At 46.8% G+C, this 13,491-nt stretch overlaps 1 protein-coding gene across 2 annotated transcripts in view; it reads left to right on the top strand.

The window, feature by feature from the left end:
* The window catches only part of FBLN2 (fibulin 2), a 91,164-nt gene that overhangs the window by 68,138 nt on the left and 9,535 nt on the right, over positions 1 to 13,491 (top strand). For both annotated transcript variants that reach the window (XM_084214186.1, XM_084214185.1), the window contains exons 7-11: positions 859 to 975; positions 1,401 to 1,502; positions 9,286 to 9,420; positions 10,522 to 10,659; positions 10,941 to 11,084. In XM_084214186.1, the coding sequence (XP_084070312.1) occupies positions 859 to 975; positions 1,401 to 1,502; positions 9,286 to 9,420; positions 10,522 to 10,659; positions 10,941 to 11,084 (636 nt within the window). The remainder of the gene's footprint in view (positions 1 to 858; positions 976 to 1,400; positions 1,503 to 9,285; positions 9,421 to 10,521; positions 10,660 to 10,940; positions 11,085 to 13,491) is intronic.

Here is a 13,491-nt window from a genome sequence, read left to right as displayed (position 1 = left end):
CAGGTGAGGGAGGGTCAGGGAGGGGATTGGGAGCCTCAGTGGCGTTGCTTGGCTGAACCATACGTGGCACAGTGGCCTTTCAGTTCTCCTTGTCCCTGTGTGTCTGTGCCTGTCTCAGGCATTCCTGGGGAAATCATTCAGGCTGTGCCCCAAGCAGATGAATTTTGTTTGTCTCTGTTCCACAGCCTGTCATGTGTCTGTGCTGACTTCATTTGTTTAAGGAAATCACTCTTCCCACACCCCAAGCCTGCACTGCAGTCACCCTTAGTCATTTTTAAGGTTGTCAGTGTTTTGGAGATCACACTTTGCTCCAGGTGACCCCTGAACTCAGTGGGGACGGGACACGTCCCTCTTAAGGGACACTTTAGCCCTATGGATTTGGGCTTCTATTTTGGTGATACTGATACTCTTATTGATGTAACAGAGCTCTTTTTTTCCTGATGCCTTTTACATTACTGTCTGTTGAAAATATTAGTGGCAGACAGCAGCTGTCATGTTTTCCACTTGGCTGTACAAAAGTCATTCCAAAGTACCCTGTGCTTGTAAAGGTGTTTGTTGTTTGTCTGTGTTGAAATAGGATGGACAGGATAAGGTCAAAGCTTAGTTTTTTTCCATCAAATACCAAATGAAAGACAGGCACTGTACTTAAAATACAGCAAATGTTTTAAAAATGAAGTTAGCACTTGGTAGTTTATTCAGATATTGCAGTACTTTACAGAAGTTTTTGTCAGCCAGGCTCTCTGATCTGTGTCCATGATATTTTCCTTCTCCAAACCATGATGGAGTGGGATGAATGGGATCACCCCATGCTGTGGGGTGTGGGGATGGTGCTGTGCCTGATCCTACCTTGCCTTGCAGATCCTGACAGAGGGCAGATGACCAGGCTGGAACCTGAAGCCACCATCCCTCCAGTGGCTTCTCCCTCCCAGCCCATCCTCGTGGTGTCCTTGCAGGAAGAGCAGGACAAGTGCAAAGGTACGTTGGAGGTGTCAGCTGCAGAGGAACATTTACAGGCAGAATAAAACTCCTCTCATCCCTTCTCCAGTCTGATTTCAGTGCGCAGCTTTAATCTGTTACCGTGGCACAAGGCTGAGGAATTGTCAGGGGAAACCCGAGGGAGAAATCTGAGGCTGCTCTCTGCTTTCAGGGTTGTTCCCCACTGCTCCTCTGGGTGAGGTGGGCAGTGCAGCAGTGCAGGGGATGTGAGCGGTGCAGGAGGGAGAGGCCAGCTGCGTCTGTGTGCAGCAGGAGGGTGGGAAGCAGTGCTTAGGGCTGCCTGGACAGGTTGGTTCCAGGCTGATTCCCCTGAGTTGGGATTGTGCCTGGCTGGCTGGCAGTGTGGAGCTGCAGCTGATCTGTGCTGGGGGGGCTGATGTACTGTGCAATTCTGTGTTGTGCAGATAACGGCCCCTGCAAGCACCTGTGCAACATCGTGGAAGGAGATGCTGTGTGCTCCTGCATGGCTGGGTACACGCTCATGGCTGACGGGGTTTCCTGTGAAGGTGAGTGCCATGGTTAAAGGTTTGTGTACCTCACACCCCCGGCTGTTCCTCATTTGCAGAATTGGGACTTGCAGTGCCGTCAGAGAGACCATTTGGCAGAAGGAATCCCTGTTCTGCCTCACAGATAGCTCCTGAAGCACAGCGTGGCTGTTACCTGGTGAGGTGGAGGCAAGTCTGGGCTGGTGCTTTTTTCCCTCTGACATTGCAGGCTTTTTTACAGCCCTTCTGGTTTCTCTTCACACTGAGGCTCCTCCCCAGGCCCTGTGTGCACAGCGGTGGACACTCAGCACTCTGGCAGGGAGCAGGAGCAGCCAGCAGGAGACCTTTGCTGTCCTGGGCACCCTCGGGGCACAGCTCTGCCGTGGCATCTGCTCTGTTTGCTTTCAGCTCCTCTTGCCTTGGAAACCTGAACAGGGAGGCTTCACAGCTGAGGCAGGACGTGCCATGGGAGTTGGGCCAGCTCCAGGTGTTCACTGGCTGCTGGAGCTCTGGCCTGCCCAGAGATGAGCAGTGAATTCCAAAGCTGCATCCTCACCATTCACATTACAGACATTTTAAATGGATGTTCTTGAGTAGTCACAAGGGATGTGCTTGGCCTGGGGGTCAGAAGCCAAGCCCTGTGACATACCTTAATTATAAATCTCTAAGTAAGGGAGCAATAACAGTGAAATGCAAGCAGGAGCTCCCAATGCTCAGAATTGCTCTCAAATGATCCACATCACTCTTAATCTTAGTTCTTATTGAATAACAAATCATTTTCATAAAATTCCAGACAGTCTGTGAAGAAAATGGGATTTTAATATCACCAGATGAAATATTCACAGTGCACTGCTTACTCAAGTGTGGTGGAAGCTAATTTGATTAATTAATGTCAGCATCAAAAAGGGCATTTCAAGGCAATCGTTTTCCTACAGGAAATGAAAAAAATTTGTATTTGTCAGTGGAAGCAGTGAGTTTAAACATTGGCAAGGGACATTTATAATCACTGTTGAAGTCTGGATCTGATGGTGAGGGTGGTGGTGCACTGGAACAGGTTTCTTTCAAGGAGTGTGCACTGTCTCTATGTGAATGCCTGCCCGTTTTTAAGGATATTTCTTTCTAGAATGGCAAAAGTACAGGAATGTGAGCAAGGACTGAATGATCTCCGAGGGTTTATTCCAGCCCTATTTTCAGTAAGACTGCATGTATTGCAGCCTGGTGCTGATGTGGGAGCTCCAGCACCCTTCATCTCGGCATCCCTGGCGTGAAAGAAATGTTGTTTCTTTTCAGGAGCTGTTCTAATGGAGTTCTGTTTTTCCCTTTTGGCTGCCCCGTGCTGCTGTAGATTTGGATGAGTGCCTCACAGGTGCTCAGGCTTGTTCCAGCGGACAGTTTTGTGAGAACACACTGGGATCGTTCTCCTGTGTCAGCCACAGTGGGATGTGTGCAGAGGGCTTTATTCTCAACAGGCATAGGAAATGTGTTGGTAAGACGAGCGGCACACGCCGTTCCCTCAGCATCACAGCTCTCCATGCTCTGCAGCACCTCCCCACCATCCCTGCATCTGACATCTCAGAGCCACTCAGCACAAACACACGTGCACCATTCGCTCAGCCCTTCACCTCATGAGTTGTGTGCCGTTTGGTTTGTCCCCAGCCATCTCAGGGTGCAGATAACCTTGGGCAGGAGCCCCGAGCCCACAGTGTGGTGAGCACAGCAGCTGTGCTGGCTGCAGACTGAGCTCAGGGATCAGAGCAGCTGATCTCTCTGCACAGCTCAATACTGCCAAGTTCTAGATGCCACCGAACACCAGAACTTCAGAAATACAGCTCGAGAATCCGTGTGAGTCCGGGCACTGGGAAAGATCCATTCCAAAGGGAGGGCATTTTAAAATTCATATGAGACCTTTGTTGATTCTGGCATAAACTTCTTTGTGTGAAAGTCAAAGGTGCATCATAATTCTGCTGGATCATCCCTGCTGTTTGACTTCATGGAAGAAACCGATCGATTTTCACAAGTGTATTTATGAGGATTTAGTTTGCTTCCAGCAGCCTCAGCTTACGTGAAAGAGTTTCTTTTTTGGGTATTTTTCTGGAGGCTGGGTTAGGAGGTAGCAGGGTCATTGTCTGGAAGAGTGGAGCACCTGGAGACTTCCAGTCATCCATGAAAGCATCAGTGCCCGTGGCTGTAATGTCCTGTGTGAATGCAGTGCTCTCTTCCACCCCTCTCCTCCTCCCTACATGTATGACACTGTTTTTCTGACCACCACAGCTTCATTTTTGTTCCTGTCTTTAAAGCTCTGTGATCCCATCTGGTTAATAAGCACCATGTGGCATTTGGGCATGGGCAGGATTCTGCAGTGTCAGAATCCAAAGAATTGTGATTTACCGACTTTTGGGTGTTCTTAAATTGTTGACACTGGATTTTTATTTTTTTAGTTCTTTTTATTATTATTTATTTTGAAATCAGAGGAACTGGTAAGAATGGGAAACTAATGATATTATTTGGTTCCAATGAAATGGCTGAGAGAGCAGCACTGGAAGGAAAGAGGCCTTTATGGGACAGCTCAGCCTGAGCTGAAGCTGGTGCTGGAGGTGCCCAGGCTGTGCCCAGAGCCTGCTGCAGGCACCACACTCCTGCCTGGCAGCTCCCAACTCTTGCCACTGAACCCCTGATGTTTTCCCTGGGCTGTGCAGGAAGGATGGATCTGTCCTTTTTCACCTCTCCCAGGAGTGTTCTGAAACTGAGCCAGCGCCTGTGTCTGCAGCCTTGGCAGGAGCTGCTGTGGCAGGTGCCAAGTGCTTCCTTTGACTCATGTTCTCCCTCTGCCCCATGATATTGGAGCAGTTTTATCATGGCTGATACCTGATAAACCTCAGTCACTACTCATGAAAGCAAAGACACAACTCCCATTTGTGAAGCCCTTCTCCCTCCCTGAACACCAAACTTCTGAGTTCCTCTAATGCAGGGCAGTTTTTACAGGTATCCTTTTAAATAACCTAAAAAACTTTGGAAATTCTCTTCCTTTTTTTTTTTTGTGTGCTCCCTGCTCCCATCCAGCTCTGCTCCGCGTGTGGTGCCACCAGAACATTTGCCGTGTTTTACATTTTTTCCTACTTTTGTAGTTGAAGGGGAAAGCCACAAGCATACACTGTGGTTTGTGTTTTGCTCTCTGCCTCATTCTCCTGGGCTATCCTTTTCCAGCCTAATAGCCTGCTCTCCACCTTGAACTGTGCCAAACACCAGGAGAAAACCTTTGGTAATTAGTTTGCAAATTCTTGTTGGTTTAACGATGTTACTCTTTGCGCGTTTTAGGGACGGGAGGAACAATCTTAGCACAGCCACAAAGCAGCTGATAATCTTTGAGCTGTGGAGTTCCCTTTAGTCAGAGGTAGGGAATTATAACTCCAGGTGCATTCAGGAGCAGACTCCCAGGATTCCCAAGAGGCAGCTGTCGGCGAGACAGGGGGTGGCACGGTTGGGATGGACGGAGACGAGAGATCTCTGAAGCCAGGTCGTGGAACTTGGGGTTTATTGCAGAGGGCGTGGGTGCAGGGCCCTGCTGGGAGCTGCCAGCTGCAGCTCGGAGCAGGCCCGAGAGAAGAGAGGGGTAGAGAGGATGAGAGGGTAAGAATGTAAAAGGCAAGAGCTAAGAGCATAGAAAAGTCAACAGTAAGAGAGCAAGAGTAAGAGCAAGATCAAGAGTAAGAGTAAGAGAGTAAGAGTAAGAGCAAGAGTAAGAGCAAGAGTAAGAGCAAGAACAAGAGTAAGAGTAAGAGAGCAAGAGTAAGAGTAAGAGCAAGAGGAAGAGCAAGAACAAGAGTAAGAGTAAGAGAGCAAGAGCAAGAGCAAGAGTAAGAGTAAGAGCAAGAACAAGAGTAAGAGTAAGAGAGCAAGAGTAAGAGCAAGAGTAAGAGCAAGAACAAGAGTAAGAGAGGAAGAGTAAGAGAACAAGAGCAAGAGTAAGAGCAAGAGTAAGAGCAAGAACAAGAGTAAGAGAGCAAGAGTAAGAGCAAGAACAAGAGTAAGAGTAAGAGAGCAAGAGTAAGAGAGTAAGAGCAAGAGTAAGAGTAAGAGCGCGAAGTTCCCGTTCCAATACAATAAATCATCCTCTGTGTTGAATATTCTGATTCTCACTAACCAATCCAGTACAACATACAAATCCTATAGCATTTACATACAGCCTGTAAAAATCACTACATTACCATACTGTGCTACATATTAAACCCTAAAAACTACTCTTTGAACTCCTTCTGCCAAGCTGGCAGGGTCTGCTCTGACCCTTGGGCCTGTCTGCAAGCAGAGGGTATTGTTTCATCCAAAGAGATTACCTTCAGCCAGCCACACCATTGTTTTCCCGTTGTTCAGTAACTAAGGGATCTCAAAGCTTGCTTTCATTTCAATCTCGCTTATAGTTTCTATATTCTCAAAATCTTTTGCCAGGCAATCATATTTGTAAAGCTTTCCTGTTTCATCTTCTCCAACAGGCAGCCATGCCCAGAGAGAAGTCCCCAGCTGTTTAAACAGCTCTCACACAGCCCCTCTGTGTGTCTCTGGGAGCAGACACAGGAATGCCTTTGGGCTGGAAGCTCCATGTTCTCCAGAGATAAAAGCCAGCCTGGGTGTTGCTTTTCTGGTGACTTTCAGGCAAAGTCATTCCCACCACCTACTGCACACTGACAGCTCTGCTCCTGTCTTTGCCACTCCCACCTCAGTTCCCTCCTGACAGGGAGCAGGACATGGGCTCTTTATTCCTGGACCCACAGGGTGGGTGGTGGAAAATACCAAAGTGCCTGCATGGCACAGATGTGTCCCATAAAGCAAACAGAGCTGAGGTGATTTGAAAAGGAAAAAATAATGAGAAACTGCAGATGCAGCACAAGAAAAGTCTGCATTTCACTTTTTTAATAGAACAAAATGAGTTTTGGATGTCAAAGTGCATATTGAAATAAATAGCAGTAGGTAAAATGTTGATGGCAGAAATGCCAGCTCTGGGTGCAGCAGATGTGCTCGGGGATGGTGTGTGTGTTGCTGTTTTCAGCAGCAGTTCTGCAAAAACAGAGTTATTACATGATTGCATTTCATTCTGGGTTTTGCTGACATAAAGTGAGGAATGTTGCTGCCACACACAGAGACTGAGTAGATTCCTCAAAAATTAACTGTGTGACTTGTTTTCAGTATAGTACAGAGTTATTTTTCCTCTTTTCCCTGTTTTTTTAAGAAAGCATCTTACCCTCCCTCACAGCCTTAATTGGGTTGGATGAACACCACAGCTGGTCCTGTGTTGGAATTAGCTGTGTGTGAGACTGAAAACATAACTCCTGGTATTCCTAGTGCTCTGTCAAGCATCTTACTGACTTGTGGAGTTGGCTCCACGACTGCTAGGAGACAGGTCATGGGCACCCTGGATTCTAAGGCAAATTTAGGAATTTATTTAGAAAAATGAACAAAACCAGGCATGTTTGCATGATAAACTGGCCAGGGGATTGGGATGGGCTGGCAGCTGGCCTTGATGGCACAGCCAGAGGCTCCTGCCCTGACTCTGGACAGGCAGAGCAGAGCTTTGCTTGGCCATGGCTCAGGGTTTAAGCCTTGCAGCTCAGCCCAGCTCGCAGTCAGGCTGTAGGACTTGTCAGTACCTCATGTACACAAAACCTCCATTGAAAATGAGAATTCTGCATTATAATCTGCCAGTTTCCATCATTTTAATTTCCTCAAACATATTCCAGCCAATTCTGCATATTTTTTCAAGCACTCGGAGTTTTGAAAATTAAATCAAGAATATAGACAAAACATGAAATGATATTGGATTTTTTTTCTCTCTGTGAAATCACAACCTTTTTTTATGCCTGTTACTCAGCATTCCACCTGCTGATCACATGGAATGCCTCCTACCCTCTTTGGTTCATATGTCAGACAAACATACTTTCTCTTTTGACATGGTGCTGGACTGACTCAAGCTCATGAGCTGCAGTGTGATGCTGTCAGTTTGTTTATGCAAGAGCCTTTTTGTGGTTTGCAAGAACAGATAATCTCAGATCTGTGGTACAGCCAGCAGAAAGTCTTGCAGTGCTTTGGGTGCTGTTGAGTGGCCATCCATTGCTGGTTTTCTCCAAAATAAATTTTTTAAAAAATCAAAATTTTTAAAGAACTAAGTCTAAGTAGGTGAGAGGGATCTACCACAGCACCTCGTATTCATCTCCCAGCATGTGAGGGGGTTTTGCTACCCCCACAAAGACCACTTGTGAAAATACTCTTACTCTACTTCATTGTGATAATACTAATTAATAGAAAGTGGGAAAGTGCACAGGCATTAGGGGAACATAACCCTGCAGGAACTTGGGGGCAGGCAAGGACCTGCCCCTCAGTGGAGGAGCTCAGACTTCATGTGGGACAGGTAGAAAGAGATCCAGGTGATGGGCAGGACCTTGCTGTGGGTCAACCAGGTGCTTTGGAAAGCAAGCCCAGAGCATGTGGAGAGTGGCAATGGCAAACAGAGAGCAAAAAAAAAAAAAAAAAACGGAAACTAGGAATAAGTGAGAAGTAGAATGTACCCAAGCTAGTGCAGGTCTTGCAAAACTCAGTGCACATCACCAGTTATCCAAACCCACCAGGAACTGAAAGGTTTTGGTGCTTCTCCTCATTTCTTTGCTAGGAAACCAGCTGACACATTTATAAATATAAAAATCTTTTCGAATGTCTTTTCCTGTTTTCGTGCTCCACAGGGGAAGTCATATATCTGATGTACTTATCTGAGAATGAGGTTCTACAGCCAAAATGAAAATCTGATTTAAACAATACTTGCTTTATTGTGTAGTATGAAAACAGCTTCATGCACAGAGCAGCCAGAGGACTGGTAATGGTGCTGGTCACATTTGGCTTTTGTTAGCTCTAGCAATTCTTAGCTTTATATAGAACTGGGAATGTGTGAGGTTTTGTGGAAGTTGGCAAGAAAATTTCTCTTCCCAGTCTCTGCCCCTTTTTGTTGCTTCTAAGTATTTGCTCATCATGCTATTCTAGCTTTCGTTATTAACATAAGCAAAACCTGAATTTTAGATTATTTCATCCAAGCCTATCAAAACATATCATTTTAAAGGTGTTTCATATTCCTTCCCTAATTGTCCCATGCTCTGCAATCTTGTGTTCAAGTGATTTCTTAAAAAGATCTTTTTTACTACTCCGCTTGCTGAAATCAAATCTCTTTAAAGCTCTAAATACAAATTTACAAACTTGATTGAGCCATCAGGATTCCTCTCCGTGAGTTCCTGCATATCCAGTCCCAGTGACGTGTTCCTTAGGGAATGGGTGCCAGCATGACCCAGCTCAGCAGGCAGCCTCAGCTCCCGTCCCTGGGGCAGTGCCACCCCAGCAGCCCCTGGCAGCCTGGCCTGGGGCAGCAGGGCTGCTCAGTGGCCTGGGCTGTGGAGGTCTGGAGGGGAGCAATGGGCATTAATCCCTCTCCCATTCCCTTGTCCAGGAGTTCCCATCCCTTCACCACCAGCTGGTCATCAATCCTCTGCCCACCCTGCCTTTCCTCAGTTCTGTCCATCCCGTCCCCAGTGCCTGCACCATCCCCATGGTGTTTGGGAAGAGGGGAGGAGGAGGAAATCCCCCTGTGATTTGTGTCTCTTCAGTCACTCTGTGCTAACTAAAGCCCCCGGACTAAAAGCATCTTCCATCAGAGCCCTGTAACAAAGCCTGTATTGAGTGTCCTTCATCTGAGCTGTCTGCTCCTTCCAGAAGAGCAGGAAGAGGGAGATCCCTTGGCCCCCCGTGGCACTGATTTGTTCCCTCTTTCTCACAGACATCAACGAGTGTGTGACAGAGAGACACACCTGCCAGAGGAGAGAGCACTGTGTCAACACCATGGGCTCCTTCCGCTGCCTGCAGGAGCTGAGCTGCCAGCCCGGCCACGAGCTGAAGGACGGCGAGTGTGTGGGTAAGGAAGGGTTCTCAGCCCCACACTGAGGAGGGAAGGGATGGCAGAGCATTCTGCTGGTGTTGCCTCTCTGTGGTACCAGAGCTGCATCTTAAAAAGGCTGCTCATCATGGAGGTGCTGGGCTTTACAGGCTCTTCCTGCACATTCACTCATTTGAAGTGGTTTCCAGGGATAACTGTAAATTACTTAGAACGTGGATAAAACCTTCTGAATTAGGATTTCACATCTCCCTGATGGAGGAATCCCCCTTAGCTCCTCTGCCTGGCTCAGCTGATGCTGTTTGCTGACGATTCCAGCAAAAATTCCCAGCCTGAATGGAACATGGGGCTGGCAGCCCTGTCCTTCCTGTGTTCAGAATCCTTGTCAGCATTTATTTAAATTTACGTGTAGCCATTTGGAATGGGTTAAGAAGTTATTCTTCATCCCCCCTGTCCCTGTAGGCGTCCAACAAAGAAGGGGACATCAGTGCTCAGAGCAGGACAGGAGTGTGCAAGGGACACATGTGCCCTGCCTTCAGGGCAAAACTCACTATTATTTACACCTACAAGTTTTACAGTTTCTTGACAGCTGCAGTAAGAGATGCCTAAGGAAAGAGCTTAGCTTTTGATGTAGAACATAAAGCCATAAAAAAGAAATTCTCAGAAATCTCCCTTTATAAACAGCTGCCATAAATAAAGCTTGGTTTACTTGAAGAGGCTGTTTCATGAATGCCTTGTTCTGTTGTCTGATTCTAGAGCATTTCCAATATTTATTACTAATCTAGTTTAGTTTCTAGTCTTGAAATTAGATTATAGAGGATTATAATATTTACAAACTGTTTTAAAGTAGCCTGTAAAAACTGCAGATATTTTGGTATTTGTGGGTTGCAAGAGATGCTGTGAATGAGGCAGCAGGGACCTGAATCAAATTTGCTGCAGGATCTGACAAATCCTGAAGTGATGTCCAAGAGCACACACACTTAACCCCCAGGTTTCCCATTGGTAACACGTGTCTGTTGAAATAATGCCTCCTAATTTCCTTTCTGGAGGTTAGCTGGCCATGAAGGCCCCTGAAAGTAGAGCTGAGCTCACCCCAGTGTGGTGTTTTGGTGTGCTGAACAGATATCGATGAGTGCCAGCGAGGAACGCACAGCTGCAAGGTGAACTTTGTTTGTCAGAACACAGAGGGCTCCTTCTACTGCGAGTCAAAGCAGCGCTGCATGGATGGCTTCCTGCAAGACCCCGAGGGCAACTGTGTGGGTGAGTGTCAGCAGCAGGGTCTGTGCCCTGTGCTGCAGCTCCTGGGCCTCTGGAGCTGTGCATTGAGCCCTCGGAGCTGGGGTTTTCTGTAAACCCTGGTGTGACTTTACTGCTGCCCATACTTGCATGTTGAATTTGGAGCTATCCCACAGCAGACCTTCATCAGCCTTATCTTTGTAGCGCAAGAAATTGAAGTGAAGGAAAAGAAGTGACAGTTGGAAGAAAGCAGACCAGAAGGGTTACATAGCACCTCTCACTGCTCTGTTCATGTTCTTCACCAGATATCAACGAATGCACATCTCTCCCTGAGCCCTGTAAGCCAGGATTCAACTGCATCAACACCGTGGGGTCCTACACGTGCCAGAGGAACATGCTGAGCTGCAGCAGAGGGTACCACTCCAACGAGGAGGGCACGCGCTGCGTCGGTGAGGGCAGCCTGGGGCTGGCTGGGCATTTCCCAGGGGAAGCATCTATTTCACTTCTAAAGAGCTGTTTGGAGTTACTTCCAGATTCCTAAATGTGTTTGAGGAGGGGGAATTTGCTGTCCCTGCGGCTCTGGGATTTGTTTGTGATGCAGCATCCTGATGTCTCCTTGCTCCAAGGAGTTTCTCTTGGTGTGCTCAGCAGTTGGTTTTGGCTGCAGATCTCACTGGCTTCCACTCTGGGGAGAGTGTGTTTTAATAGTTTTTAAACTCATCCTGTCAGTCAAGACCACAATGCCTGGGTGGTTTTTGTAGTACCTCCCTGGAAGTGAAGTGATCTGCAGCAAACAAGGCATGCTTGGTTTGGGGGCTCACAAGAGCAGCACCAAATGGATTTTCTTTGTAGGGATGTTCTGTGCATGGTGTTCCCCATTACATCCACTTGTGAGGGTGTTTAGGGTAAATTCTCACTGTGTGAAAAGAATTCTGAGGAGAATGAGTACATTAAATATTCATATAGGCTGGCATGCAGCTTAATCCTGATTTGTGTTTGTTCCAGTGTATTTAGGGAGTTACTAACTCAGAATAGCAGATTTCAGTGCTTGTTAGCATTTGTTTGTAAATGAGCACATGTAGCACCATGGGCTGGGAGGAAGCTCAGTCCCTGGAACCCAAGGCAAGGCTGGCTGGGTGTTCTCCAATTCCCTTTGTTCCAGGTTACATAAGATAGGAAATCCTGAAATGACAGTGGGGGAAAGGAAAAGAAGAAATGACAAAGCAGCAGTTTGCTTAGTGGTGGTATCCCAGTGATTTTTACCTACCTTCCCCTGGAATAAAGGAAGGATGACAGATTAACAAAATGTGCTTTGCAGTGCTGCAGGTGGGTGGGAGCCGTGTTGAGAGCCATTCATTTGGTCAGGGTTAGCAGCTTGTAGTGCACACCAGTGGTACAGCTCGACTCCATTTCCACAGATATTTCTGCATTCACCTTTTTTGCTCTTCATTATCCTCTACCTCCCATCATGGTTTTGCCCCCTGGACTATCCAGACCATGCATGCCCAGTGGAAAGGTGGAGAAGATTCAGAAGTAGCAGATTTGGAAGCAACAGGTTATGTGTGCAACTGAGGAAATTGAGAAAGCTTCCAAATACCGTGTTTTGTAAGTCCAGGGCAAAGCAGTCCAGTGTTCTTTGCTGTCCTGTTACAGCTGGGATATTTCAGTTCTTACAAAAAGAAGCTCCAAAAGTCCTGTCCCTCTCAGTTCTGTGCAGACACAGTTCTGCAGCTGCTTTTGATCAGTCCTTTCTCAGCCAGGCCACCTGGGCTGGGTATGGTTGCACCACTTGGCATGTGGTTACCCTGAGGTTGTTTTTAGGGTGACCACCATGCCAGAGTCTCCCTGAATGCCATTTTTCCCACAAGGCAGCAGTCAGCCCTGAGGAGCACAACCATCCTGGCTGCAGTGCCAGCAGCAAACGAGGGCAGGGGTGCAGTCCCCATCCCTGGACGTGGCCAAAAGCCATGTGGCTGTGGCACTTGGGGACATGGCTTAGTGCTGAACATGGTGGTGCTGGATCAACAGCTGGACTTGGCCATCTTGGAGACCCTTTCCATCCTTGATGATTCTGTGATTCTGTAATAGCTGGGGCAAGTTATGTTCCTAAATTTCAAATTGATGGGACAGAAAGAATCCAGCTTTTCTCCCCAGCTGTTCCTAAAAACAAAGTTACTGTGTCTAAATCCAGGAGAGAGGAGGAAATTGCCATTAATCCTCCAGCATCTCTGCTCTAGAGCACAGTGAGATAGCACAATGCATTGTGATTCCTGATGGCCTTCAGGCTCTGCTTTACAGCACTCACAAGGCTCTGCAGGAGCAGCCATAAGGAGGCTTCTCTAGCTTGATTTTTGGAAAACATAATTGATGTTAATTGGTGATTTCTCTGTCTTTGCTGTGTGCACTCTGTCCCTACTGCTGGTCTGTGTTGTTTGGTATTTTTTTTGAATGGCTTTTTTTAAGTAGGCAGAGAGCACAGTGAAGAAAGAAGAAAAGCATATGGTCCTAATTTCCTCTCTCTGTGATAAAGACTAGTGTCTGTGAGGCATTACAATAGCTAATTAGATCCCTGAATCAGATTTATTCATTTCACAGTAGTAAAAACATCATCTGCACGTGTTCCTTCAGCAGAACAACACTTGTAGGGTCATCTCCTTTGTTTAGAGAATTCATCTGTCTTTAAAATGCTCAGATTTTCCGATTTAGCAAATGAGTTATTAAAACCTGCCTCTTAGATTTAGCTGAAAACTGCTGTAAGTGTGAAATATGGCACAGTTCTGATGGTGTAATGCCCTAGAACTAATTAAAGTCTGAATGTAATGGAATACAGAATTCTGGACAAACTAGCAGAATGGT

This window comes from Fringilla coelebs, assembly GCF_963513975.1.
Source record: "Fringilla coelebs genome assembly, chromosome: 13".
NCBI classification, from domain to species: domain Eukaryota; kingdom Metazoa; phylum Chordata; class Aves; order Passeriformes; family Fringillidae; genus Fringilla; species Fringilla coelebs.
This window is presented reverse-complemented; position numbering and strand designations above follow the sequence as displayed.